This window comes from Pelodiscus sinensis, chromosome 25 (genome assembly GCF_049634645.1).
Source record: "Pelodiscus sinensis isolate JC-2024 chromosome 25, ASM4963464v1, whole genome shotgun sequence".
Classification (NCBI taxonomy): domain Eukaryota; kingdom Metazoa; phylum Chordata; order Testudines; family Trionychidae; genus Pelodiscus; species Pelodiscus sinensis.
The window spans coordinates 3,412,683-3,439,070 of NC_134735.1; the positions used below are offsets into that span (position 1 = coordinate 3,412,683).

At 44.6% G+C, this 26,388-nt stretch overlaps 2 protein-coding genes and 1 long non-coding RNA gene across 7 annotated transcripts in view; 1 reads left to right on the top strand and 2 right to left on the bottom strand.

Moving 5' to 3' along the window:
• On the top strand, nt 1–23,830 carry LOC112544868 (uncharacterized). Of its 4 annotated transcripts, none has more exons than XR_012897635.1 (5): nt 1–1,647; nt 3,945–4,179; nt 22,019–22,076; nt 22,156–22,225; nt 23,692–23,830. It is a non-coding gene; the product is annotated as an uncharacterized LOC112544868 (long non-coding RNA). The 4 variants fall into 4 exon arrangements; XR_003088199.2 differs by having other exon boundaries at nt 3,945–4,063; XR_003088198.2 differs by lacking the exon at nt 22,019–22,076.
• On the bottom strand, nt 3,361–9,422 carry LOC102444596 (zinc finger and BTB domain-containing protein 8A-like). Of its 2 annotated transcripts, none has more exons than XM_075908971.1 (3): nt 8,424–9,422; nt 5,160–5,277; nt 3,361–4,063 (listed from the first exon to the last, which is right to left on the bottom strand). In XM_075908971.1, the coding sequence occupies exons 1-3, from the start codon at nt 9,376–9,378 to the stop codon at nt 3,907–3,909; spliced, it is 1,230 nt and encodes a 409-aa protein (XP_075765086.1). In that variant the 5' UTR covers nt 9,379–9,422; the 3' UTR covers nt 3,361–3,906. The 2 variants fall into 2 exon arrangements, with proteins under 2 accessions (XP_075765086.1, XP_014426211.3); XM_014570725.3 differs by having other exon boundaries at nt 3,361–4,233; nt 5,108–5,277.
• Nucleotides 17,047–26,388, bottom strand: part of LOC102444818 (zinc finger and BTB domain-containing protein 8A) — a 14,907-nt gene continuing 5,565 nt past the window's right edge. The window contains exons 3-4 of the mRNA XM_075908967.1: nt 23,631–23,800; nt 17,047–21,481 (exon numbers count right to left, since the gene is read on the bottom strand). Of these exons, the coding sequence (XP_075765082.1) occupies nt 21,149–21,481; nt 23,631–23,800 (503 nt within the window). The 3' untranslated portion in view covers nt 17,047–21,148. The remainder of the gene's footprint in view (nt 21,482–23,630; nt 23,801–26,388) is intronic.

Below are 26,388 nucleotides of genomic sequence, written 5' to 3' on the forward strand. Positions count from 1 at the left end.
ATTTAAATCCCCGCTTCATTTGCAATTGCGATGTGTCTAATTTGCATCCCTTTTCCGTAAAAGGGATGCAGTCTAGACACAGCCTTTATCTTTCAAAGCAGTGACAAGTCTCCGTGTTAGTCTGTGTCTGCAAAAACAATGAGGAGTCCTGTGGCACCTTAACAGATTTATTTTGGCATCAGCTGTCATATGTACAAACCTTATGCCCAGATAAATCTGTTAATCTTTAAGGTGCCACAGGACGCCTTGTTCTTTCAAAGATGTGTACAAGTTAACTGTAGGAGTGATAGTTCTTTGCTGTTTGAGTGTTATATATGGGGATCCATGTGGGCCGACTAGCATCTTTCAAAACGAATGGCAGCTTACCGGTCTCCTTTATCTGCATAGGGAATGTGAAAGAGGGAAGGGCAAATTGCAGTCAGGTGTCAGTAACCCCTCATCTGCATATGTCTTTAAGTTTGGCTCATGTCCAGACCCCACTGTGCACTACCTTAAAAAGGAGGAAGAATTTGTACTAAAACTAAGAAAGGGTTAATACTGTGTCCTTTCCTTCTTCCACTGTAGTTTGAGAAAACAACTATGAAGGATAGAAGGGGCTGCATGCTTTAAGCAGCTTTCTTTTAAAATACTTCATTTAAGACCAACTTAAGCAGAGGAACTGGTTGTATTACAGTCCTTTCTCTGTACACTTGTCCATTTAAGAACCTCTTTACTTTTAGTTATATGGTGCATAATGAAGTTGATGTAACTTGTTTTATTTTGAACACCTGCACAAGCTACTGAGGGTGGAGTCTCCTGGAGGTGATGCAGGGTTAGTTTTGCAGTTGGAACATGGCAAATACCACCACCAATTTCCCTCTCCCTCCCTCCATTTGAGCCCTTGCAGCTGCGTTGTACATGGGTAATGGCATATTGGCTAAAATACCCCTCTCTCGGTTGTTGCAAGATGTAGGTTGAGTGGGCTCGCTGGCTGCTTACTGCTGCCTTCCACCCCAGAACTGGCTGCACTGGGGTTTCTTTTGGGGGAGGGGGAACGAGAGCATGTGAGGCCTACTTGAATTGATGACTGCAAGTGGAGCGAGGGTGTCATTTCAGTGTACTCGGATGGAGGAGGAGGAGAAACAGGCCTGGGGCATGAGGGAAGCCAGCCCTCAGCAGCACAGGGCGGAGCCAGAGCGGTTGTTTAGGAAAGCTTCTAGCATAAGAGGGAAGCCAGAAGATGCAGCTGTCTGAGATGAACTGGGACAATTTCCATGCTAGGCCCTCGAGGCAGCTCACCCCATTGGGCAAAACCAGCTAGTAGCAGTGTGGAATCAGTGTGACGCTGGCAGGAAGCCCCCTGAAGGCAGCTGGTCAGGAAGATGTTCTTTTTGGCCCAAATGCCTGGCAGTCAGCCAGCTTAATTAACTTATTGCAGGTTGGGGGGGGGGGAAGGGGGTTAGTTAGCCCAACTTCCCATTGGCTGTCGGGTGGCTGTGTTCAGCCAATGGCAGGTCAGGTTGGGATTCTGTCACAAGAGCTGCCTCGGATGGGTCACGTTCCGTTACCCTGGCGCCTGGAGGAGTTTCAGGTGGGGCCGGGCCCATTGCAGGCATGAGGGGTGCAGCCCCTGGCATGAGGGAAACTGAAGCGGCAGAGCAGCCTGAGGTGAAGGGGCCCTGTAGGGAGGCTGGAGGGCGGGGAGGGCAGAGGGGCAAGGCCTGACCCATGAGGGGGCTAGCGGTGAGAATGGGGCAAGACCAGTGGTGCTGGAACAATTTATTGAGGGGAGGGGTGTCTTCTGAAAGCCATTGAACAAAACTCTAAACCCTTGTATGATGGCAATCCAAGCCAGGGGGTGCAGCCACACACACAGCTGCTGGAACTAGGGGTGCAATCTGTCTGATCGTATCTGAGCTGGAGGGGGTGCCCAGGGAAAAGGCAGTGGGCTAATTAGAGCAGTGGTCACCAAGCAATAGCTCGAGATCTGCTGGTGTATCTTGGACTGAACCTCTGACTGGTTTGGCCCAGAGGCCTGCCCCCACTGCTGCGTATCCCCTGGGGGAGGGGGAAGGAGAGAGCATGAGAGACCTAGTTGAACTGATGACTGCAAGCGGAGCGAGGGTGTCATTTCAGTGTAGGCGCGTGGTGGGGGAGGAGGAGAAACAGGCCTGGGACATGAGGGAAACGGGCCCTCAGCAGGACAGGGCGGGGCCAACTCTGACTGGACGTTGCCGAGCCAGAGCGGTTGTTTAGGAGAGCTTCTAGCATAAGAGGGAAGCCAAAAGATGCAGCTGTCTGAGATGAACTGGGCCAATTTCCATCCTAGGCCCTCAAGGCAGCTCACCCCATTGGAGCTGCCCCCCTTCCCTCCCCGAGCTCCTGCTTGCTGTGCAAAGCAGGGAAGGGAGCTGATGTCAGGGTACCCCCCTCCCACCCTGTTCTCTGTCCCCACAGAACGGGGAGAGGGGCACAACAGGGCTAGGGATGGAGGGAGTTTGCTGGCTGCTTTGAGAGTGGTGCAGGTCCAAGGCAAGGGTGAACTAGCCAAGGCAATGGTAAGCCAGTATTTGTATGAATTTGTATGTTTTAGCTCTCAGTCTCACTTGTCACTTACTTAATATATGGTTTGGGTTTTGAGGGCCCAATGGCCTTTGGTCATCTCTACACTGAAAACAGGAAAGACTTCAAAAAATACCTGGAGGATTTATGTCAAGTCCAGTTGAAAGTAGGACTTGTGTTCCTGAATCTTAGACACCTCAATATCTCCCCTATAATGCTCTTAACCAGCCCCCTTTATCTAGCAGTCGAATGCAAGTCCCGAACAATGTTTTTTAAATAACAAAAGAAAACTTTGTAAAGATTGCACTTTTAGCATTAGTCTGTTAGTCTAAATTAAAAAGCCTCAGTGTGAACTCTGTTCATTTGCATATGCAAACTCACTCTCCAACTGTAGCTGTTCCGTTCAGTAACCTACTCTATAGAGATTCTTTAACATGCCTTTTCTTTTAACCAATAAAGGGTAGCATTTTTTGAGACAATACTACTCTAGTAAACAGATTAGTCAAATTCTAATTAGTTTTTTAAGTTTATTTATAAATATCAAATGTAAATTTTTCATAAGTATTTATATATAGATTAAATACAGTATTTTCAAAAATATATGATAGCTACTGGCATTAAGATTTTTTTTCATAGTAACTGACTCAGTAGTTCTTGCTTTGCAGCTGATATAGTATGTATTTTTTCATATACATAGGCAGAACATTAAGAAATACCTTTAGATTACTGGAACATCTTAAACAACTTAGTTCTAACAAAGGGTTTGAAATGAAGGAAAATGATTCATGCTTTCATCTGAACAGGAACTTTAAGGTGGTCTTGATTTATCATAAAATAAATTACTTTAATAGCTCTCTAGAGATTCCATTGTTTCTGGACAATTTTCAAAGGTCTTTACATTATAGGAAAAAAGTAGTTAGAAATTTCTGTGGACACAATGGAATGTAACTGTGCACACTAGATTGTATGGGAGCAAAATCGGGCCTACAGCCTTATTAAAAAGGATCTGTTATGATAAACTAAGTACATGTTGAACCTCTCTAGTCCAGCACCAGAGAATTTGCTGAATCACAGGAGGTCAATATTGTCTGGCAGCATTAGCAACACTGCCACTGCTTACTGGACTCTTAGGACACATTTAGGGGTAAATCAGAGCTAAATAACAGCACAGAGCACTGAGAGCCAGGACTGGTGGCTGTAAACAAACTTTATGGGCCTACAGGAAACTTGACCACATCCTTGATAAGTGGACCATGGATGCTGCTGGACCAGAGAGGTTCAACTTACAGATCATGGTCTTTTAATTGGCAAGCTGTAGTAAGTCATTGATGAGATGAGCACTTGTAGATTTTGCTCCAAATCCAGCTATCTAAGATTTGTTTCACTTTTTCCTTCTGTCTCAGCTGTGTGATCATCACTGACTTGTTGGATGACAAATTTATCAGGCTCCTCCTCCATCTCTACATCTGATCTGGGCTCTTCATCCAATGGCCACCCAGAAATGTTGTCTCCTACAGAGATAGTAAGAGGATGTTCTGTGTCTAAGTCATCACGACTGCTTTCAATACCTGCTTCAGCTAAACAGTCATTACATAGTCTGTAGCGCCTTGTTCCTTGTTGAACCACATGTCCTGTTAGGTCAGTGACGTGATTCTTGCACTTTCTGCAGATTAGTTTGCCTGCTTGATGTATCTAGAGAGGTGGAAAATAGAAAATATTAGCTTCCCATCCAAAGAAGGGCTAATAGAATTATATTTTTCTTTAGATATTATCATTTTTTATAAACTGAGAAATTCATTAATTGCCATAAAAATAAGTAAGGGGATGGATTATAAAACATGAAACTTCTATAGTAAGAACCAACAAAACTGCACTTATTTTTTAAAAAATAAAATCTATAGTACAAATATATTGGATCATGAACTAGCGTTAGATGAAAAGCTAGCTTTTGCCAGCTACTTTGAATTTGTGGCTGACTTGTTCTCCACAACTCAAATCTGTCATTTGAAGACCATTTTTTAAACTGTCCTTTGGCTTTTTATTAAAGCCTTTTCTCTTAAATACTACATTCCTTTTTTTTCTTTTCTTTTCTTTTTTTTTAAAGAAAATGCTATGCTATGCCACCATAGTTATTTCTAAATTGTAGTACTTTTACATGTAAAAGGTAGTTGTCTTCACTGAAAAGGAAGTCCATATGTTTTGAGTATGAAGTCATATAGGTACATACCAGGTGTGGCACAAGTTTATTTTCATGATGCCAAAAGGTCTCATCCATCTTAAAATGTAGGGTTAAAAGAGAAATTCCAGCTCTATGGTCTCTCGTTAATATAAAAGCCATGGTTATGCTACAATCAAAGGAGCTAATTTTAATGGTAAATTTGATAGGGAGTGTTCTGATGTAGACGCTCGTCTCAGTTTAGAAACTAAGATAAGTGAGACAACTAAATTATTTTATAGGCCACTGAAGAGCAGTAAGAAGAGTGATTGGCTAGTTCAGGATAATAAACCGCTGTTGCCAACATAATTTCATTTTTCAAGAAAGCCAATCTTTAGTCAAACAACATACTGTTTGGAAATGGCTACGTAGATGCTCTAATCTTGTGAATTTTTTCCCACATGCCTCACACGGGTAAGGTCGTTCGCCTGTGTGACATCGAAGGTGCCGCTTCATGTCCGCTCTTCGTTTCACAGTATGAGTGCAGAAGGGACACTTGAATCTCACCTTGGGTAGATCATCTGTTACAGAGAAAATCCTATTAATTAGGTAAACATTAAGTCTCTTCCTTAGATTATGGGAAAAGCTAACTTTTCTTCAACAAAAACTTAAAAAACAACGAATAGTCTAATAGCACCTTAAAGACTAACAAAACATGTAGATGGTATCATGAGCTTTCGTGGGCACAACCCACTTCTTCAGATGACTGTAGTATTAAAAGTCCAGATCCAAGAATAAATAAGGGAAGCAAGTGGGAGAGGAGAAAAGACAGTGAATAGATTGTTCAGGTAGTTACAAGAGGCTGATAAGAACAATTAGCACCTCCATTGTATGGTTGGTTAAGTCATTAAGATGGGGAAGGTAATGTGATTAAAATGTCACTTTAAGCAAGCAAAGAACCCAAAACATGACTGGTGATAGAAATGTAGCCGTGTTAGTCTGGGGTAGTTGAAGCAAAATGCAGGACAATGTAGCACTTTAAAGACTAACAAGATGGTTTATTAGATGATGAGCTTTCGTGGGCCAGACCCACTTCCTCAGATCAAATAGTGGAAGAAAGTAGTCACAACCATATATACCAAAGGATACAATTAAAAAAATGAACAAATATGAAAAGGACAAATCACATTGCAGAACAGAAGGGGGATGCGGGGGGGGGGGAGGAAGGAAGGTAAGTGTCTGTGAATTGCTGATATTAAAGGTAGGGAGAGTGGGATGTTTGTGAGTTAATGGTATTAGAGGTGATAATTGGGGAAACTGTCTTGGTAATGGGTGAGATAGTTCAAATTCTTGTTAAGTCCTTGTTGGCAAGTGTCGAATTTTAACATGAATGACAGTTCAGAGGATTCCCTTTCAAGTGCAGATGTAAAAGGTCTTTGTAGCAGAATGCAGGTGGCTAAGTCATTTAGAGAGTGTCCTTTCTGGTTAAAGTGGCAAGAAACTGTTTTCTCTTTGTGATCTTGTCTGATATCTGTTTTGTGGGCATTAATCCTTTGGCGAAGTGTCTGAGATGTTTGTCCAATGTACATAGCAGACGGACACTTTCGGCACATGATAGCATAGATTATATTTCTGGATGCGCAGGAATATGTGTTCTTGATCTTATAACTCACTTGGTTAGGTCCAATAATGGTATCAGCAGAATGAATATGTGGACAAAGCTGGCAACGGGGTTTGTTGCAAGGGAAGGTACCAGGGTTGGTATTAGTGTGGTATGTCCTGTGGTGGTTGGTAAGAATCATCTTGAGGTTAGGTGGTTGTCTATAGGAGACTGTAAGTCTCAGATCAAAGCCTATCACAGCTCTCTTACAACCACAGCCATTCAGATGGACTTTTGGTCTCCAGGGTCCCATTAGTATTTTCTAAATCAACTTATTTTTATTTCTCAATTTGTGAATACTTTTCAATATTGTACACATGAATATATAAAACTCTTCCATCTCCTATTTGACTAATGTTTAAGACATTTCCCGCACCCTAATTCATTGGCGGTCTTGTCACAGGCCAGCTCCTCAAGCCCAATACACAGGGAAAGCCTGGAATTACATTACATACACAAATTCAATTCACATGCTACTGGGCTTAATCGAGATTTGGGATGCTGGGGACTTTATCACTGAGGTGCTAACAGCTTTCTGAATGGTATCCTTCCTGCCTTAGCAATCTATCTACTGACTGATTTTTATCTGCTTTGGTCTAACACCCATTCTCCAGTAAACAGAAGGGGGGTGGGAAACAGCGTATCTTTCTCTTACCCTCTCCCCCCTTCCTTTCTCCTATTTATTCCGAGTTTTCATATCCCCTACTCATAACTCCGGTCATCTGAAGAAGTGGGCTGTGCCCACAAAAGCTCATGATACCATCTACATGTTTTGTTAGTCTATAAAGTGCTACCAGATCATTTGTTGTTGTATTTTCTGTAACAGACTAACTTGGCTACCCACTGAAACTCTTCAAAAATTTTGGTAGTTTTTCCAGTTCTTCAAAAGCATAATGCTGTGAATTGCAAAATTTCTGACATGCATGCAATATAAATGAGTCCGGACTTCAAATGTTTATTATTTAAATATTTTATTTCACACAATGTGGATAATCCATGCTATTTGTGCAAATTGCTGTTAATGTGTTTGCTTTCTTCTACTTGTTATTACCTTTTATTGCACATGATAAACCTCCTTGAACCAATCCTGCAAACACTTATGCACCTAAACTGTATCTCTGATGTCAATAAGATTACTCATGTGTAAGTACATGAAGAGGCTATGTGTAATAACTTAAATACATAAGCTATTACAGTAGCACATAATACAGCAATTGAGGCCCCTGTGCTAAAAGGTTCAGAAAAGAGCAACAAAAATTAAGTGTTTGAAACAGCTGCCATATGAAGAGAGATTAATAAGACTGATTTTTTTTTCAACTTAGAAAAGAGGAGACTAAGGGGGGAGGGGAAATATGCTAGAGGTCTATAAAATCATGACAGGTGTGGAGAAAGTGAATAAGGAAAAGTTATTTACTTGTTCCCATAACATAAGAACTAGGGCTCACCAAATGAAATCAATAGGTAGCAGGTTTAAAACAAGCCAAAGGAAGTTTTTCTTCATGCAGGGCACAGTCAACCTGTGGAACTCCTTGGCAGAGGATGCCACTTGTGTGAAGACCAGGACTTTATCTAGTTCTTTTTTGAACCCTGTTAAATTAATGGAGGAGAGGTCCATTGATGGCTGTTAGCCATGATGGGCAGGGATGGTGGTGCTAGCCTCTGTTTGTCAGAGGCTGGAAATGGGTAACAGGGTAAATGTGTTCTGTTCACTCCCTGTGAGTCATCTGGTATTGACTACGGTCGAAGACAAGATACTGAGCTGGATCGACCTTTGCTCTGACCCAGTATGGCTCTTATGTGCTATGGGTACATAACCATGAAACCATGCACATTGTAAACTGTCTTATAGCTCTGCTGAAGTCAAACCAGCTGAAGATCTAGCATCAGTCTTCTGGCCCACCCACTAGACTATATTGCAACTCACTCCTAATTCCTTAGGTGTTATACTATATTAAGAAATGGTAATGAAGCTTAAAGTAAAGCTCTGCTGATGCTCAGAATCTTTTCCAAGTGAACCCTGAGAAAAGTACAAAGATGGAAACTTTATAAAATGATATCTACAATTACCTTCATTCCAAACACCCATTACCCCTAGAATTGAGGGCACAGAGTAATACAGTTCATCTGCTTTTAAATCCATATTCACAGGAGAAGTTCTTGAAAATTCCAGCTGAGCAACTGACCATTTCTTTGGTATCGCTTTTGATTCTTGATCACATCGGTACCCAGTATCAGCAATGTTGTTCTTGATCTCAAACTGAATTTGCTCTTCATCTTCAGAAATATGGTTCCTCTCCAACGCATTGCAACTTTCACTGGCCTCATCAGGTGTGTTTGAGTTATATTTCAGAAAGCCATGGTGCTGAGACTTTCCTAGGCGCCGTTGGCGCTTTTTCACTGAGCCAAGCCTTTGGCCTCTGTTAGATAATTGTGTTTCTTGCTGTTGGACAATCATTTGTGAAGATGAATGGTTGCTGTTATCACTCCAGGAATGTTCGTTCACCATGCCTGCCTTTTGATCTGCACTTAAATGAAAGCGGATGGGGTTGCTTTTAGCTTTCCTTCTTGACTTATTAGAAGGTGGGCAGTCAAATCCACTGTTGACTGTGGTGGCCGAGAGGGTGAAATAGTGTTCCTCCTCCTTTTCATTAATCTCCAGTGAGGATTTAATAAATGTCTTACACATGCTAAGAAAATCTGTCATCTGCAGATAACTAGCAGCTGACATCACTTCAATCACATTTTGACCCGTGAGAGACAATTTGCCTGAATAAACAAAGTCCAGAATAACTGTGAAGGTGGCAGGAGAGAAGACCTCAAAAGTAGCTGTCGTTGGCTGACTTGTCTCTCTTGAGCTCTGGGAAAGGCGCATTTTGAAAAAGCCACTGCTGGCAAACAGCACATTGCGATGGGCTTTGAAGACCTTCCCCTCCACCAGGATACAGCAGTCACAGAACAAGTCTTGCTCGCGCTGCTTGTTGAGTTGCTGCAGGAGATGAAACTGATGGGAAGAAATCTCCATTCCGGAAAGAAGGTAAACGGGAAGTATTGCTAGAAAACAAAGAATAATTGCCATCTTGACAGTCTTATCTACAAACCAAAGCTGCTGAACAATTTCAAAAAACATTTTGCTCTTTAATAAAAGGATGCACAGAAAGCATCCAGAAGAGACATTAGACTATTTTGACAGATGCAATGCTTCAGTTCCAGCAGCCAGCTCTGTGCATGCATAGCCCTACCACTGAGCAAAACTCAATGAAAGCTTTAAAAAAAAAAAAAAAAAAAAAAAAAAAAAAAAGCTTTCAGATTCAGCAACTGCCTAGAAGAACCAGCCCTTTGACAGAGAGTAGGGTCGTAATGTTCAAGGCTGAGAGGGCTCCCTAGATCAGGAGTAGAGACCCTAAGGCCTAGGCTGGATGTGGCCCCTGACTTTCCTGGATCCGGCCCCCAAGGTTCAGGGCTTGGCCCGCTATCAGTGGGGAGCCTGTACTGGCACTCCATCACCCCCACCATCCTTACTGGAGCTGGAGCAGACACAATCTAGGTGCCTGGGCCCCGCAGGCTCTGGTGTGGGAGGGGAATGGGGGGAGAGTCTTTCTCTTGCTCAGTCCAGGGCCATGTCAGACGTTGTTTTGTTGTTTTTGTTTGGGTTTTGTGTTTATTTGTTTGGGGGTTTTTTTGTTCTTGTGGGCGGGCCCGGCCTGATTTTTCTATGGCTCAGCAACCCCCTTTCTCAAAAAAGCTCCTCCATCCCCCTGCAGGAGCAGCCCTGCACGAACCGCAGCGGACTCCGCAGCACGCCCCGTGTGACCGGGCCCCTGTCACCCTCCGGAGTCCAGGACGCCCTGCGGGCGCTGCTCCCGCCCCAGCAACCCCAGAGCAGCGGGGCCCGTCTCCCAGCGCCCGAGAGGGGCCGGCCAGGCCGGGGCAGCTGCATCCCTCCAGCTCCGCCCGGGACCCGCGGTGCCCAGCCCGCCCATGGCGCCCACGGAGGTCCCGGGGGACGCGGCCGCCAGCTCGCTCCGGGCTGGGGCTCCCGGCACCCCCGCGGCGCCCAGCGAGCTTACTGGCTGCAGAGCGGCGGGTGGGTGCAGGGCTTCCCGGGGCTATGTGTCCCTTCACCGCGATGGGCGTGGGACAGAGACGGAGCCGCCCGGCCCCAGGGCTGGGGACACAAAGGGGTAACGCACCGGCGTCCCCCTCAGCCCGCTGTCTCTGCTCAGGCTCGCCAGGTCTCCCCCCCCCCCCCCCGCAGCAGCTGATGTCGCTGTGCCCCGCTAGGCTTGGGCCAAACTCAGGGTGTAGCCAAGGAAGCTTTCTGGGGTGAGGAGGAGAAAACCTGCGGTCGATATACGGGCTCCTGGGTCTGGTGTGAACGAGGAAGCCTGAGCTTCCACGCAGGGGTGTGAACCCAGCAAGCCCTAATAGCGGAAGTATGAGGGGGCGCCCCCAAAGCAATTAGTAGCCGGCCTGCTGCAGCCTTAATCGACAAATCAAGCCTTTGAAGGGGTGCCCCCTGTTCTTCAGCTAAGGGGAGCCAAGGGGGAAGCTGCTGTGTCCTTCGCTGCTGTTTGCATTGACCATGCAACAAGATGAACCGAGAAAACCAACGTTAGGCCTTTGGCCTTCCAAGCCTGACAGCTTTCTTGGTGGCGGCTTGTCCGGATTTTTTTAATCAAGTAAAAACACTACGTGATGTAAAGAAGAAAATTTTTTTACTTTGTCTTTCCAGTGTGACTAGTTCTCAAAAAATGAGGAGTACAGCATCTTTCGAAAAATCGCCCCGTTGTCGGAAAAACTGCATCTAAACTATGATTTCAGTTTTGAAATGGTGCTTATTTGAAAAGCACCAGGACGTGATTATGCAAATGAGGCGTGGGATATTTAACTTCGTTTGCACTTTTGAAACATCTAATTTACATCCCTCTGCCGGCAGAGGGGTGTAGTTTAGATGTAGCCCCAGTAGCTAGTTTGATTCTGGGTATTTTTCTTTAAAAAACAATACTGGCAAAGTAATGTGGTGTAAAAGCCTCTGCGTATTAGCATAACAATTAGTCCCAGTTTTGCAGTTGCATAGAGTGAAGTGTGGACAATTAACATGCATACATCCTTTAAAAAAAGACCCATAAACTCTTAGTGGAAATGCAGAGGGGAGGAAAGAAACTTCATGTAGTAGATGAGATTTGGAAGTTTTGAGTTCACAGCTGTACACTTCTTGCTCGAATTATAAAAAGATCATTTTTCTTCTGTCCATAATTTTGGTTTAGCAAATGGGTACTTCCTTTGTAGTGTTCCAGTAGTAGTAGTTCACTGTCAATCTTCCTCAGATATAAAAAAATTGATGCCCGATTCTCTTTTTTAATGCTTCACCTCAGCTGGAATCCCAGCAGTCACTGTTATAGTTTGTAAGAAACATATTGAAGTCACCAGGCTTGCTGTGGAACTCTGACCCTTAGCAGCCATTGCTAAATGGAAGACAGCACTTCACACTTAATGTAGACCTTTTTGTATTTTTATGTCTGTCTATCTGTATCTCCTTTGGGGTGTGTAACACTCTGGCTACATTTCAGCATTTTGTGAACAAAATTTTCTGGGACATGCTGGTTCCATTTTGTTATTTAGATTCCACTAGTCTCCAAAAATCAGAAACACACACACACACCCACACATCCCGGGAGCCGGGAGCACACAGCGCCCCCCCCCCCCCCCCGGGAAGGCAATACATTTGCCTTCTCCTACTTCACCAGAATGATTTCTATGCCACACTGAAGAAATGTGAATTTGACAAGGACACTATCAATTGCCTCAGTTACATTTCTCCAAGGGGGCCTGTCATGATTATGAGGGTTAGCCAGCAGCCTGGGGATTAAGGGGTTAACTACACCTAGCCAGGTAGAGTGACCAGTAGGAATGTAGGTGGGACTTTCAAACTGGGACAAAGGAATGACAGGGCCTATCAAGACAGCCTGGGGAAAGTGTATGCCCTCACTACGTGGAACGCTGAAAGGATGTCAAGGGAGTTTAGCAGTTTCTTGGATTTGCCAATTTTTTGCTGGCACTTCAGGATTTTCCTAGCTAGTGTCGCTGATAACTGCACTCCTCCAAAACAGCTTCGTTTTGTCTGGTTGGCAGAGATACGATCAGCCTTCAATCAGCGAAATAAAGCTTTCGTTCAGTGCCTGTTATGGGGCATTCAGACTCTGCCAAGTCTTTTACTGAGGAAACAGATACTTCAAACTTCACAATCAGGGCTGTGCTTTTGCAAAATGTGCCCCTCCCCCAACTACCATCTTTGTGTCTATTATTCCCATGAACTATTGCTGAGAAAATGATATCTGGGACAAAGAGCTGCTTGCCATTAAACCAGCATTTTAAGAATTAAGATCTGATTTAGGGGGGCGTGGTGGCAGTCCAGGTCCCTATAGATTCAAAGAACTTAGAGTACCTTTGAATGGCCCATAATCTTAGTGGCAGATCTGTTGGCTGCCTTTACCAGGTTTGATTTCATTATCACCTACCGCCCTGGGTCACACAATGGGAAAGCAAATGCCCTTTTCTCCCAAGGACAAATACACCAATCTGAACTCTGCTTCTCAAGTCACTATTCTAGGATCAGCTAATTTTGTGGAATCACAGTCAGAGCGTGCTGTCCCTTATTCAGTCACTACTCCCAAAAGAGCAGCAAGTGGCCAAAATCTGTCACATACTTAATACCTCTGTGACCCTGTTCAGCTTGGACTTCCTTGGGCAGGATGGTTTACTCCTGTATCACGAGTGGTGCTTTTACATTTCAGAAGGTCAGCTCAGGAGTATGGAGAATCTGCCAGGGTGTACTAGCGGCTGTCCTGCCAGAACTCACAACATGGTGGTGCAAAGTTTCTGATGGCCAAGGGTGAGTTGGGGGTGGGGGGAAAAGAGAGGCAGCACTAGGAACCTGTTATCAGAGCAAGTTCCCACGTCAACTGCTTGTTCTGCTCTAGCTGATGCCCACCCAACTCACCCCTGGTGCATCATATATTTTGGTGGACTTGATTATACAACCACCTTGCTTGCCACGATACACCATCATCCTAGTAGCAGTTGATCTTTTCACTCAGATGGTACTTTTTTCCCCACTATCTCCACCATTAAAGAAAAAGACTCCCTGTGACAGGGTGCCTGCCCTGCACTGGCCCTTTAAGACCAAGACTCAGGCCCTGAGCCGGGGCTGGGAACAGAGAGGCCAGCTGAAGCTGTTAGGCTAGTGAGAGCCCAGCTGGCAGCTATATAGAGAAGCACAGTGCTTAGGAAAAAGCCAATGAGGGGCTGACTGCGGAGGAAGCAGGAGCTCCCAGGAGGGAGACCCGCTGGGGATAGCCAGCAAAGGCTAGGAGAAGGCCAGCTAAGACTCCCCTGGCTAGGGGCCGGAGGCAATGCCCAGGGTTTGGAGGCGGATCACAGCGTGGCTTAGGTAAGCGGGGCCGCGGAGATAATCCCAGTGCCAATGATGAGCAACCCACACGGACTGTAACTTGCCCTGAGAGGGGCTAGATGAGGATAGTCAGGGGGGCACTGAGGAATGGTGGGGGACCTGCACCCTGACACTCCCCTTTCCTAAACCATGTTTTTCATTTCCACAGATTGCCAACTAGAATAGCGCCTGAGTAGGACCCACAATTCACTCAGGGCACGTCTACATTGCACATTTATTTGGCTACGTCTAGACTGGCAAGATTTTCTGCAAATGCTTTTAATGGAAAAGTTTTCCGTTTAAAAGCATTTGTGGAAAAGAGCGTCTAGATTGGCACGGACACTTTTCCGCAAAAGCACTTTTTGTGGAAAAGTGTCCGTATCAATCTAGATGCGCTTTTGCACAAAAAAGCCCCGATCGCCATTTTCGTGATTGGGGCTTTTTTGCACAAAACAAATCTCAGCTGTCTACATTGGCCCTTTTGCACAAAAGCTTTGCGCAAAAGGGACTCTTGCCTGAATAGGAGCAGCATAGTATTTCCGCAAGAAGCACTGATTTCTTACAGTAGGAAGTCAGTGTCCTTGCGGAAATTCAAGTGGCCAGTGTAGACAGCTGGCAAGTTTTTCTGCAAAAGCAGCTGATTTTGCGGAAAAACTTGCCAGTCTAGACACAGCCATTTCAGAATAGGATATTTTGGAAGAATACCCTGAAATAGCTTATTTCGAAATAGCGCTTCTACACTAGAGAAGCCTTGAAATTAGTCCAAGGCAGGCTCCCCGAATGTGGACGTGCTACCTCAATTTAGAGCACCAGGAAGCACTGGTGAGTAATTACTTTGAATGACCCTGGAGAGGAGCTATTTTGAAATAGCAATTTTGGAAGAGGTGTTTGTAACGGTGCAGTCGGGGTTCCCCTGATTCTGCACCCCCACAGCAGCCAGAATAGTCTCCGCCAGCCAGCAGAATAGAGAGGGGTTTATTGATTTTTTTTTTTTCCAGAATACAGCCCAGCATAGACGTGATGTGGCAATAGGAGGGGGACTAGGATGTCACAGACCCCTTAAGGCGGGTGCCTGAGCCCCTAGTCTCCAAGCCCCCTCCCTAGGCTGTCTCCATCATGTTTCCAGCCCCAGACTAACTCTCTCTCCTCCCACGTACGTACTTTGTTCCAACCTCCTTCCCTCCCCCCAGTCAGAACAGCATCTGGGCCCCTTGCTGGGCCGTGCTCACAGACAGGGCCAGTAGGGGACAGACAGCCCAAGCCTAGGAACCAGCAAGATGCCCCCCTACATCACACTGTTATTCCTCATGGAATGAGGTTTACAGAAGTCAGAATAAGCTGTCATTTCGAATTTATTTCAAAATAATGGCATTGCTGTGTAGACGCTCACATTGTCCTATCGGAATAACAGCCATTATTCAGAAATAACACTGCTGTGTAGATGCACCCTTGCTGATTTTGGCACAGCCTCCTGGAATCGAACTCTTCACCTACACAGCCTGCCATCGGCAAACCAATAGGCAAATGGAGCAGGTGAATCAAATCCTCAAGCATTATCTTCAGAGCTTCCTTAACTCTCATCAAAAGGGCCAGATCACTTTCCTGCAATATGCCAAATTTGCTTAAAATAACTCCCTTCTATATCTCCATCCATCACAGTCCATTGTATGGCCATTCAAGTTTTCACTGTTTCCATTTAGTTCATCTTGTTGCAACAGCTCTCATTTCCCACCTTCACCAAATTTTCAAGGAACTGGGAAGATGCCAAGGAAACATATAAGCATCATGCTGATGACTGTCACCAAGTTGCACCAACACTTAAACTTTATTCCCCAGGGTGTCTGCTAAAAATCTCATCCTCCCACCCATATGCCAAATTAGACCATCAAAATTAGGCCTGTTCAAGATTACTGACACATCACCTGGACAGCATGCAAAAAACCAGCTGTCTAAATCCCTGAAAGTCCACCCCGTTTTCCACATGCCTCTCCTCCCCAAAGCCCTACCCAGAAAATCCTTTCCCTGTGGACACTGTGGTGTCCAACATGCTAGCCACATGTGGCTCTTTGGCCAGTGGAGTGTGGCTAGTTGGTTCAAAAAATTTACATTTTCAGAATAAGGTGGCTAGTTCACTACAATGGTAGCCACTGTAGCAGGCTACTGCTTCAGAATGAGTTGGACACCACGGCTCTGGCAGCTCCATTGCAGGGAGGTTCAGGGTTAGGCTGCGTATAAAGTCTGAGAAATCCTGGATTCTACGTGACTCTGAGGTCAACTTTACTACCTGGTAGAGCAGGATGATGGCCTTGAAGAAGGATCTTGGGAACCAGAAGGGAATGTCCGTGCTCTGGATCTCACACTCACCTTTCGCCAGAAAGACAAGGCCTTCCTACCATTGGAAGGCACCCTTGGTGGGGGAGGTACTGTCAGAAAAGTCTCCTAACACACTAGACATAGTTGAGCCTAAACAGGAGCCCCTTAATTGATAGAGGGGGGTGAGCTAATTACTACTGAACCCAGAGTTTACCGACTGCTCCACACATTCCCTGCTGGCAGCTGGGTTCCATCCGGCTTCCTGTGCTCGCTCTTGCTCTTTCCCATCCTTAAGTTCCTGACAAAGTCTCTGGCTCAGGCTTTGGTTTCTGAGCCCTGACTCATCCTCAGTTCGGCCACTTTTCCTTCATGTCCTTTAGCCCCACTCTAACCACTAGGCCTGGCTACGGCCATCGCTCTGACCTTTGGCATGACCGCCCACGTTCCAGTCAGGTCCTGGACTGTTCGGAGAGGATGTCAATGAAACAGTTGTAAGCAGCCTCTGTAGGGTGTTTCAAGGGGCAGGAAGTCAGCGGATTTGTCTGTGGTCTGGCAGAGTGCCAAGAGGAAAGTAATACAATCAGCTTTTGCCAGATACGTTATTTTTGGTATTGAATGGGCCCGTGAAGCCAGCAGGTTCTCAGCCCCATTTCTAGTACAATTCGCTCAGCCAGGGCCCTGCTTTTATTTTCTGTGCAGAAAGGGAAGGGGTTTCTGAAGAAGAGTGGTGGGACATTCCCATCTAACATGCAAAGAACGTCATGAGAGGAGATGTTTAAAAAATTAGGACCATTTACATTTGGAAAAAGGAACAGAGGGAACATGATAAAAGGAATGTAAAGTGATGAATGACAGCGTCAGGCACTTCTGTTTACCCTGTTTTGTGGTACAAAAATGTGAACAATAAATCAAATTTAAAAAGGCAACAAGTATAAAACCGATACTTTAAAATACAAAACATGATTTACCTGTTGAAATCACTGCCTTGAGATAGTCTCATAAAAATAAAAAATGTGGAAAACTCTACAAACCCTTGTGTGTCCGGACATAGCCAGCCACAAACTGCCTAATGTCAGGAAGAAATTTCCCCTCACATGAGGTTTTTCCGTAATTGTCCATTAGAGGGGTTTTGTACTCTCTTCAGAAGCATCTGGAGATAGACCAATGTTCACGTAATCAGATATCCGGATTCAAACCAGCATTTCCACGTTCCAAAAAGAAAACCCCCTCAGGCCCAATAGACTCGATACCAGGGCCACGTCTTCACGCACCGTGCCGGTGTTCAATTTAGTGGATCTAGTAAAGTCCCATAAATCAAATGCTGAGGCCATCTCTAAGCAAGGCCTGTACTCCTCAAAGCTGCGAAGAGTAAGGGAAACCAACTGGAGCATTTTCTCCCATTGGCCTCCTACTGTGTGGCCACTGCCATGCTCAGCTTAAGGTAAACCAACTTATTTTGTGTAGCTAGAGTTGCATACCTTAAACCCACCTTCCTGGTCTAGATGTCCTCAGTGGATGAAACCCAAGTAACGTGGGTGGTCCTAAAACACCCTCCCTCCCCTCCTCTGTTGTGATCGATCACCCAATATTGTGGCCGAGAGGGCTCTGCCATGGAGATTTTATGGTGACAGAACTGTTTTCCTTCTTACCTATAAATCAGGTTTCTGTTCCCCAATTACTGAGTGAATTGCCGCTTGAAACCCTTCCATCACTCTATACACATTCCTTTGCTAGGTCTGAAAGTTAGTATGGGGTGATCAGAGACTATATTGCAAAGTATTTACTCGTAATAAAAGTTTTGGCAGAAAAGGAAGAACTTGGTTTGGATTTTTTGCCCCTGCCAGCCAGTACAGGAGTTTTGTCAAGGCGGAAAACTTCAAAAGTTTTCTGTGCAGTTTCAGAGCAAACCTCCTGTGCAAATTTCTGCGTAAAAAGGAACATAAGTACACCACGGAGAGCAGGGGAAAAATCTGGAATAACCAAAATTAAAACCTCCTTTCACTTGTCAGAATTCACCTATGGGGATCCCCAGGGCTCGCCAAGCGGCGGTGAGCCCCGCTCGCCAGCCGCATGGTTCGGCACGTGCAGACCATGCTGCGCCGGCTTGTAATCTACTTGCCACGGGCGAGTAGATTACAGTAACTGTCGAGCCCTGGTTATCCCATTCTGCCATATGAGAGAGAACAGACAACTTTCTTTGGAGGAAGTTAATACTGTTTCTGAAGCAGGCAAAAGTAAACGAGGGTATTCCTCTTCCTAGCATCCTCATCCCTAGACCTAGGGATGGCCTAGACGGTGCTTGGTCCTGCCATGAGGGCAGGGGACTGGACTCAATGACCTCTCCAGGTCCCTTCCAGTCCTAGTATGCTATGATTCTATGCTACTTCTGGACTGCACTCATTCTCTGCCAGCGTGGACATGTAGAACCCAAACTATGATCTCCAGAAAGGCCTCAGTCAGGTTTCCATTTAACATTCCTGCTAGCCACCAGTATTTCCCCTCCCCCCTCCCAAAAAAATAGCTGATCTCTCAGGTAATGCAGATATCAAATTAAGATAATGCAGCTTTACATAAGGGGATTTCAAGTAGTGCTTTCTTAAAAGATGTAAGTGGTAGAGCGATTATAATAGTACACTTTTGTAACGTTGCTGTAATTAATCCAGACTTCAGGCAAGCATGCTTATTGATACAGTGCAAAGAAATAAAACCTGCAATTTACTATCAGAGAAAAATTCAGACAAGAAAGACTTCTAGAAAATAGAAATGTACAATCCTGCACCCATTGAAATAAATTCTATCAGTAATTTTCATAAGGGCAGGATGAAGCTTTTAATAATGATGTTAAATTATCTTTTAATTATCCAACTCCAGATTATTTCTGTCTAACATGCATGGGTTTGTTTCATGTTTGCAGTGCTGGTTAACTCATTCACTGTATCAGAGAGTAAAAGCGGCTTATTTTGTTTCTGCAGCAGTCTCTGGTTGGCACTTATCACCTCTTGTATTCTAACTGGAGACAAAGTAACAAATTGCAAATATTGTTTTCAGTGCATATTGTTCACTGGTGCTTCCTATAACTGAGAAAGCTCAGGAAAAGATTACTAGGTTTGTTTGGTAACTGAATGACTTTGGGAACATTAAGTTACGTGGACCTTTTAACTCACCAATTCAAACTGAGTACAGACCACTGTATATTCAGTGGCTTAGGACCATAACTAATACCAACTAATTTTACATTAGGGATATTAAATTTAGTTTGATGAACTAATTGACTAGTTGATAAGCAGGGGAGCTGCAAGGGGTTAGATCCTGACCCCAGGAGTTAACCCCATTGTGGCGCTGGCTTTTAAAGATATTAAGAGCCAGGAGGCTTTTAATACCTTTAAAAGGCTGGTGTGCAGCACTGGGGACCAGACGCAAGCTGGGACAGTTGATTTGTGTTTATTGCGCCGGGTCCCTCCCCCACTGCACTTCTGCTTTTTAAATGCATTAAGGGCCTTATAGCTCTTAATACATTTTAAAAGTGGGGGCACAGCATCTAAGACTGGGTGCGAGCTGGGAATCAGCTGATTCCCAGCTCACGGCTGGTGCCCGTTACCCCTCTGCCCTCTCCTGCCTCCAGTGGAGACGGTGCTGGGCGGAAGCGATTTTTAAGTCGGCTCCCCCCAGCATCGGCTCCTGCTTCCCCTTCTTGCTGCCTCTCTCTGATAGAGGCAGCAAGGGGGAGGGAGAAGCAACCAGCTGAGAGACTAGTCGACAATCCGATAAGCTTATGCTGATCAGATAGTCATGTAGTTGCTTACATCCCTAGTATACATGTTAGTTAGCTGTGAAACCATTGTTGATAACTTAAGGGAAGGCTTAAGAGGGGAACTAGCATGAAGGCTAAAACAACCCTTTCGCCTTTGAATTTCCTTTCCAAGTAGCATTACTAAAGGCAGTTTCTGTTCTTATAACTAACAAACCTCACTCATGATGGGTGAGGTACTAACTTTTATTGGATAAACATCTGTTGGTGAGCGCGACAAGCTTTTGAGCAACATAAAGTTCCTCTTTTGGTCAGAGTCCTGTGTGGCTCAAAAGATTGTCTCCATTACATACAATTCTCAGTCATGTCGGTTTGGCACTTTAGAGAAGTTAAAAAAATTTTTTTAAATTATTTTATAAAAATTGCTTTCCTCAGCAGTTAACAAAAGACTGAGTAAGTCTGATGGGAAGAAGGAGTATTCCCGATTTTTAGACTGAATAAACATTTAACGGTATGAGTGAATGATTTTGGTCAGCCATCACTTGATCTGTCATGCATTTACTAGAAGTTGTATCCATTTGTTTATTTTCTGGGCAAAGATTTCTTGAATGAATGGTCTAATTTTTTTTTTTTAAAGAAGAAATTTTACAAAAAAAAAAGTGCTTTTCCCAATATGTGCGCTATCACATCTAAAACATTTTATATACAATATTTCTGAAAGCTCTGCCTGGCTTCTCTAAACTGGATATCAAGACATTATTAAATTCCATAGAAGGGCACCCTCATTTCTGGATTTTAAAGAAGATTTTTTCTTATGTTCTACACTGAGCTACCTTCTTGTACTGTGCTGTCACCAGGTGATCCTGGCTATAATCCCCCCACCGCCATGCCTAGAAAAGTTTTAAAATAGGGTAATTTACAATGAAGTGTGAAATTTGTCTTAAAATGTTTTTACCCCTCCCCACAATGAAAAAAGGGTTTGCGAAAGGGACCCACCGTCTGCTATAAAGAGTTATTTTAGTACGTCAGATTCATTGTTCATCCATTATTCCATCTCAGGATGAATTCTAATGAGCAAAATGTTGATACTTTGAGTAATGAAATTCAAAATGGACTCAGTGGCATGTCCATAAATGCATGCAAATTTAGACAAGTTCATGAAAAGCCAATGTAGTAAGTAGATCTTTGTATAGTAAGAACAGGCTGGTTGGGAACGAATGGTCAAGACACAGGAAGTCAATGTAGGAGGGGACATTTCACTAATTTTCAGTTCACTCACAACTACCTAATATTTGGCTTTACTTCCTGTTCTTCTGCTTCATCGTCACTGTCATCAACCTGCTGGATGACCAAGTCGGTAGATCCATCTTCCACAATCTCCACATCCGACCGGTTGTCTTCGCTGTAATTCCACCTAGAATCTTTATCCCCGTCTTGTGGAAAGTCAAGTTGTGGTTCGCCATCCAAGTCAATGCGGATGCTGTCTATGCCCGCTTCAGCCAGACACTCGTTACAGAGTCTGTATCGTCTGGTCCCCTCTTGGACCACTTGCCCTGTAAGCTCAGTCACATGGCGTTTACACTTCCTGCAGATTGGCTTGCAGGCCTGATGAATCTGTGGAAGTTGAAACAGACAAAAGCTGGTGCTTCACAAGTTTAAAAACGAAAGAAATTCATTTAGGCGGATTTAAATAAACCAACAGCGTAGCACGAAAGGAGATTTCACAGGGGAGCCGAAAACGTTACATTATGACCTCAGTACTACAAAGCATTTGCCTTTTTTGAAAAATTCTTAGTCTAAAGTTTATAATTCTGTCTGCAAGGACAGGCTGGGTTGGGAAATTACATTGTTAATGTTAAGGATCAAGACAGCGTACATAAAATCTACCCCACCCACAAAGGAACTGAATTCTGGCTAAATAGTGTCATAATTGAGAATTAAAAACAAAACAAAACAGCAATAAAGCATTGTGATTTGTTACTTAAGTAGCATGACAGAACCATGCTCACTCAATAATTTGGTATTTCGTTTTCAAATAATAATTTTATCTGGTACATTTTGTAAGAGGGAGAACATATTGCTTGTGTGCATTTTTAACACAGTTTTTTGTTAGAAAGCACCTAATTCCATCTTTCTGTGTCTGGCTTGTAGATCTAGGATTACAGACACAATTTTCAACCTGACAGGATCCAAAACATGAATCTAATAGGTAACAAAGTAATTGTTCATTCATGAAGATGGATGTAGGATTAATTCCTTAAGTGTAAATAACAAGGTTTTTTTTCCAGATATAACTTTCCCAACAATGAGGAGATGCCATATGTGTATGAAAAGCTATTAGCTTTGTCCTGAAACGAGGTAAGCAGACAGTTAGTGAAATCCTCTAGCTTGAGTGGTAGCTTTGTATTTTTGGAGGGGATGGGAGCAGGAGGAAGTAAAAAGCTCACTGTGTCTAGTCCTCGGCCACTGCTCTACGTCTTTACATAGTAAACTTTTTGGGGTATGTACTGGGGATGTAAGAAGTTGTTTCAAAAGGTAACCCTGTTTCCAGGGAGCCACAGTGTGTGACCAGCCACAGGGGGACCAGGCCAGTCACAGACAGGGGCTGCTCCGGCCAGCTGGAGCAGCTCCTGCCTATGGTGGGCCCTGTGGGGCTGAAGCAGCCCCCTGCCAAGAGTGGAAGAGGAGCTGCTCCAGCCCCTGTCGGTTAATGGGAACTGGTAAGCCTCACCCATTAAAGGTGTGGATACCAGTTACCCAGTTAGCCTTTTAAACCCCCACGCTGTACATTAGACTGTTGTAAGTCTTTTTAATCTATGCTAAGGGCCTGAAGGACAACCGTGAAAAGGAAGAGTCTAGGATTTTAATTAGCATCATGAAGCACTATTAAAATGATAGCGCGGCAATTGCTTAAGAAGTCTAAAGGGTTCTAGTGCTGGCATAGCACTGTTTATCCCTCTCTAAAGAGCGTGGTCTTCTGGGATAGCTTTTTGCCCAGCTGTTACACATGCAACAGCTCCCCCTTCCAGCCACTGGCACACCTGTAGCTGCTCTAAGTCTTCCAGCCAACCTGCCAGATTCCTCTCCTCCTTCTGCTGACATGTCTCCTTTCTCAAGTATTGCAGCCTTTCACCGCATCCCACCAGTTTTACCTTATTCCCAAATTCATGTATTTTTTAAAATTAATGAACAAGAATTAAATAAACAAACCCCCATATTTAAAAAGAGCTAAACTACTAGTGTACTCACACTTGAGGAGAGTCGGTATTTTCAGTTTTACTTTAGGTATTGTCAAATAAGTGGGTCTGTTTCCTCATTTATATGCTGCTTTTACGTAGCAACAAGGAGAGAGAGAACGCACACGCGTGCAGAGTGATTTTTTAAGACAAAGAAACTGATGTGGCAGCAGGAGTGCCAAAAACTACTTTTCCGCTCCTTTTAAGTGACATTCACACATCTCCAAAGGGCTCATATTAGTGGTATGCTCCAATCAGAGGTCGGAAATTGTACATAGCACTTTTGCAAGCCCTGTAAGCTAGGATGAAATGCATCCCCTTTCAAAAGGATTACATTTCTAGTCAACATGTTTTTAAAACCACAAGAATCTTGTTTTAAATTACTATTGCTTTAAGAAAACTGGCATAACCACACCAGGCAGATTGAATAACTTAAAATAAGATGCATCCATACAGCATTGTACTCCAAAACATACACTTGTACACACACGCAATGAAGCCATGCAGTCGGTGTCTCAAATACATACTGTTCGAAAATGGCTACTTAGGTGGTCTAGCCTGCTAAATCTTTTTCCACATGCCTCACAGGGATAAGGTCGCTCTCCTGTATGGCAACGAAGGTGGCGCTTTAGGTCCGCTTTTCGCTTCACCACATGGGTGCAGAAAGGGCACTTGAATCTCATCCTGGGCAGATCATCTGTTACAAAACAATCCTATTAAAAATCTGGAAAAAAAAGAGTCATCACAAATCCAAGCATGCGAGATTCCGAAAGATACTTTACGAAAGGGACCAGCGCGAGCCGAACTGCATGTCGGTTTCATTCTGAAAGAGTCAGTGAACCCCACCCAGTCAACCCTTCAGTTCCACAGGTGGTCGGCTTTCTCATGTGAAATCTGTAGCTACAGGATAAAGGAGAAGGACTTCGCAATGGGCTGTATTAAAGCGGATAAGAAGAAATAAAGAATATTGACCTAACCTGCTGGATGAAACTAGGGCACCACTGAGGTTTATTTGGAAGGCTTAGTGTTTATAAGCCAGCCTGCACAAACACTTTGATTGTGGTAACAATGGAGTTTGGTCGAAATAGCTATCTTATAATTCAGCTGCTCTCTTTGTAATGTGTGTGTGTGAAAAAAACCAGCTTCTCTACTAGTTATACCAGGCCTGGGCAAAAATACCGCCTTTAGGCTGCATCTGGTTCACCAAGCCACCAACTATAGCCTGTGTACACCACGAGGAGCTCCAGGAAGGCTCCCCGCTTGCCTCGCCCCACTTGAACACCGCTCAGAAACGTGGCTGTGGGGCAGTTTATCTTTAAAAACCTTGAGCCCGGAGGGGAGGGGGAAGGCTTCAAGTGCTGCTCCTGCCCTCAGCACAATCCCATTGGTCAGTTTCTGGCCAGAAACTGACCAATGGGAGCTGCCTGTTTGAACAACAGGCAGCCATGAAACATCACACCCCCCTCCCTCCCCTCCTGGGCTCATAGTTATTCACAAAGCACATGGCTGCAGCTGTGGAGGCTCCTTGCCTGCCTGAGAAGCTGCTGGACTGCTGGCTGGTAAATCTCCTGGCTAGAGCCTGCCTTTGGTGCTGCAGCCTTCCCCAACCCCCTGCCCCAGATAACAATCCCCATCTGCTCTAGCTCACAACCAAACCCCTGCACCCTCTCCTGTACCCCAATTCCCTGCCCTAGACCACAACCCAAGCCCATGCACTCCAGTCCTATGCTCCGGGTCACAACTGCCTCCCTCACTCCAACTCCCTCCTGCAATCCACTTCCTTACTCCAAGCTCCCTTCTGCACCCAATCTCCATCCCAGACCCCACACCTCCACCATTAATATGGAAGAGTGCGGCCCTTGACCACTTTCCAAATTCTTGGAGCGCCCCCCCATCCAAAACTATTGCCCACCCGAGTTATACTGTACAGCCTCACTGTCAACCTGCCAAGATAGAAGAACTGAGGTGTAAGCAGGCCCGCCAAGGGGGGGGGCAGGGACAGGAGGAATAAAGGGGGCAACTATTTGAAAGGGAATGGCACCCAGAGCCCTTCAAAAACTGACACCAGAGTGCCATGTGGCACACTCCAGGCAGCCCTGAGGGTTCGAAGGGAGGTGAAAGAGGGACACACCACAGCCCAGGGGACACAAAGCCGGCTACCCTAGCCCTGCCCCTTCCAACAGTGCAGAGCTGCTCCCCCAACACCCTTCCTTGCCCAGGGACCCAGTGAGGCTACCGGCTCCCCTGGCCATAAGTACACAAAAGTTGTTTCGTGCCTCAAAAAAAAAAAAAAAAAAAATTCTGTTGAAATGCCAAAGCAGTAACAAGCAAAAAGTGTCAGGGAATTAACCTAAAAATTGGGAGAGAATCCCCAACAATAGCAACTAGCTACATAGCACTTACATAATGCTTTCCACCGGCAAATAAGCATTATTATCCCTATTTTACAGATCAGCAACTTGAGGTCCCCGTCCTTCAAAAAAAAGACTTTTTTTTTTTAAAATGCTTTATTAACTGCAAGCATGTGGCTAGTCCTATTGACATCAGCATTCATAGGACTCGGACCTAAATGGCTTGCCTATACAGTGAGTCAGCTGCCCAATTTGAAATAAAACCCATGTCTATACCCTTCCACTACTTTATAAAGTTGTCACCACCATGACCTTCCTCTTTTCCTCCTCAGGCTCTTAACATGATAAGAGCAGAGGGAATGTTAGTTGACTAGTATCATGCAATTAAAAGTAAAATAGTTTTGAGGGCCTTCTCTTGGCACAGATCTTGCTGGGCAGGAGTAAACTTGCCTATAGCTTGATTTGAGTGCGAGGTTTAACAGTAAACAAGGGCGTAACAAGCTGTGAGCTGGAGATGGCATTCTTTGGGCTTCTTGAGGTAAGTGGGATCATGCTGAACTGATAAGCTCGAAATGAGGATGTCAGCGACTGGTCCTGTACAATGTCTAAGCCAATTAGAGTCAAGAAGCACAGATATTAGTACTAGGAAACCGTATACTGCGTGATAACCTCGATTCTACACCCTATCATCCTGAACCTAACCCTGTGTCTGGGCCTGGTTAGCATGGGCATAGAGCTGTTACTTTCTAATAAAGTAACTTGAGTGACCAGATGGAGTCAAACTGAGTTTTTGGGTCCCATAAATTTGTTCTAGAACTGGACGAGTTGTTCTGGATAAGTCAAATGGAGGAGGCTCGCCTCAGTCCCTGGAAAGATCATGGAGGGAATCCGCAACTAATCCATTTTGAAGCACTTAGAAGAGGGGAAAGTGATC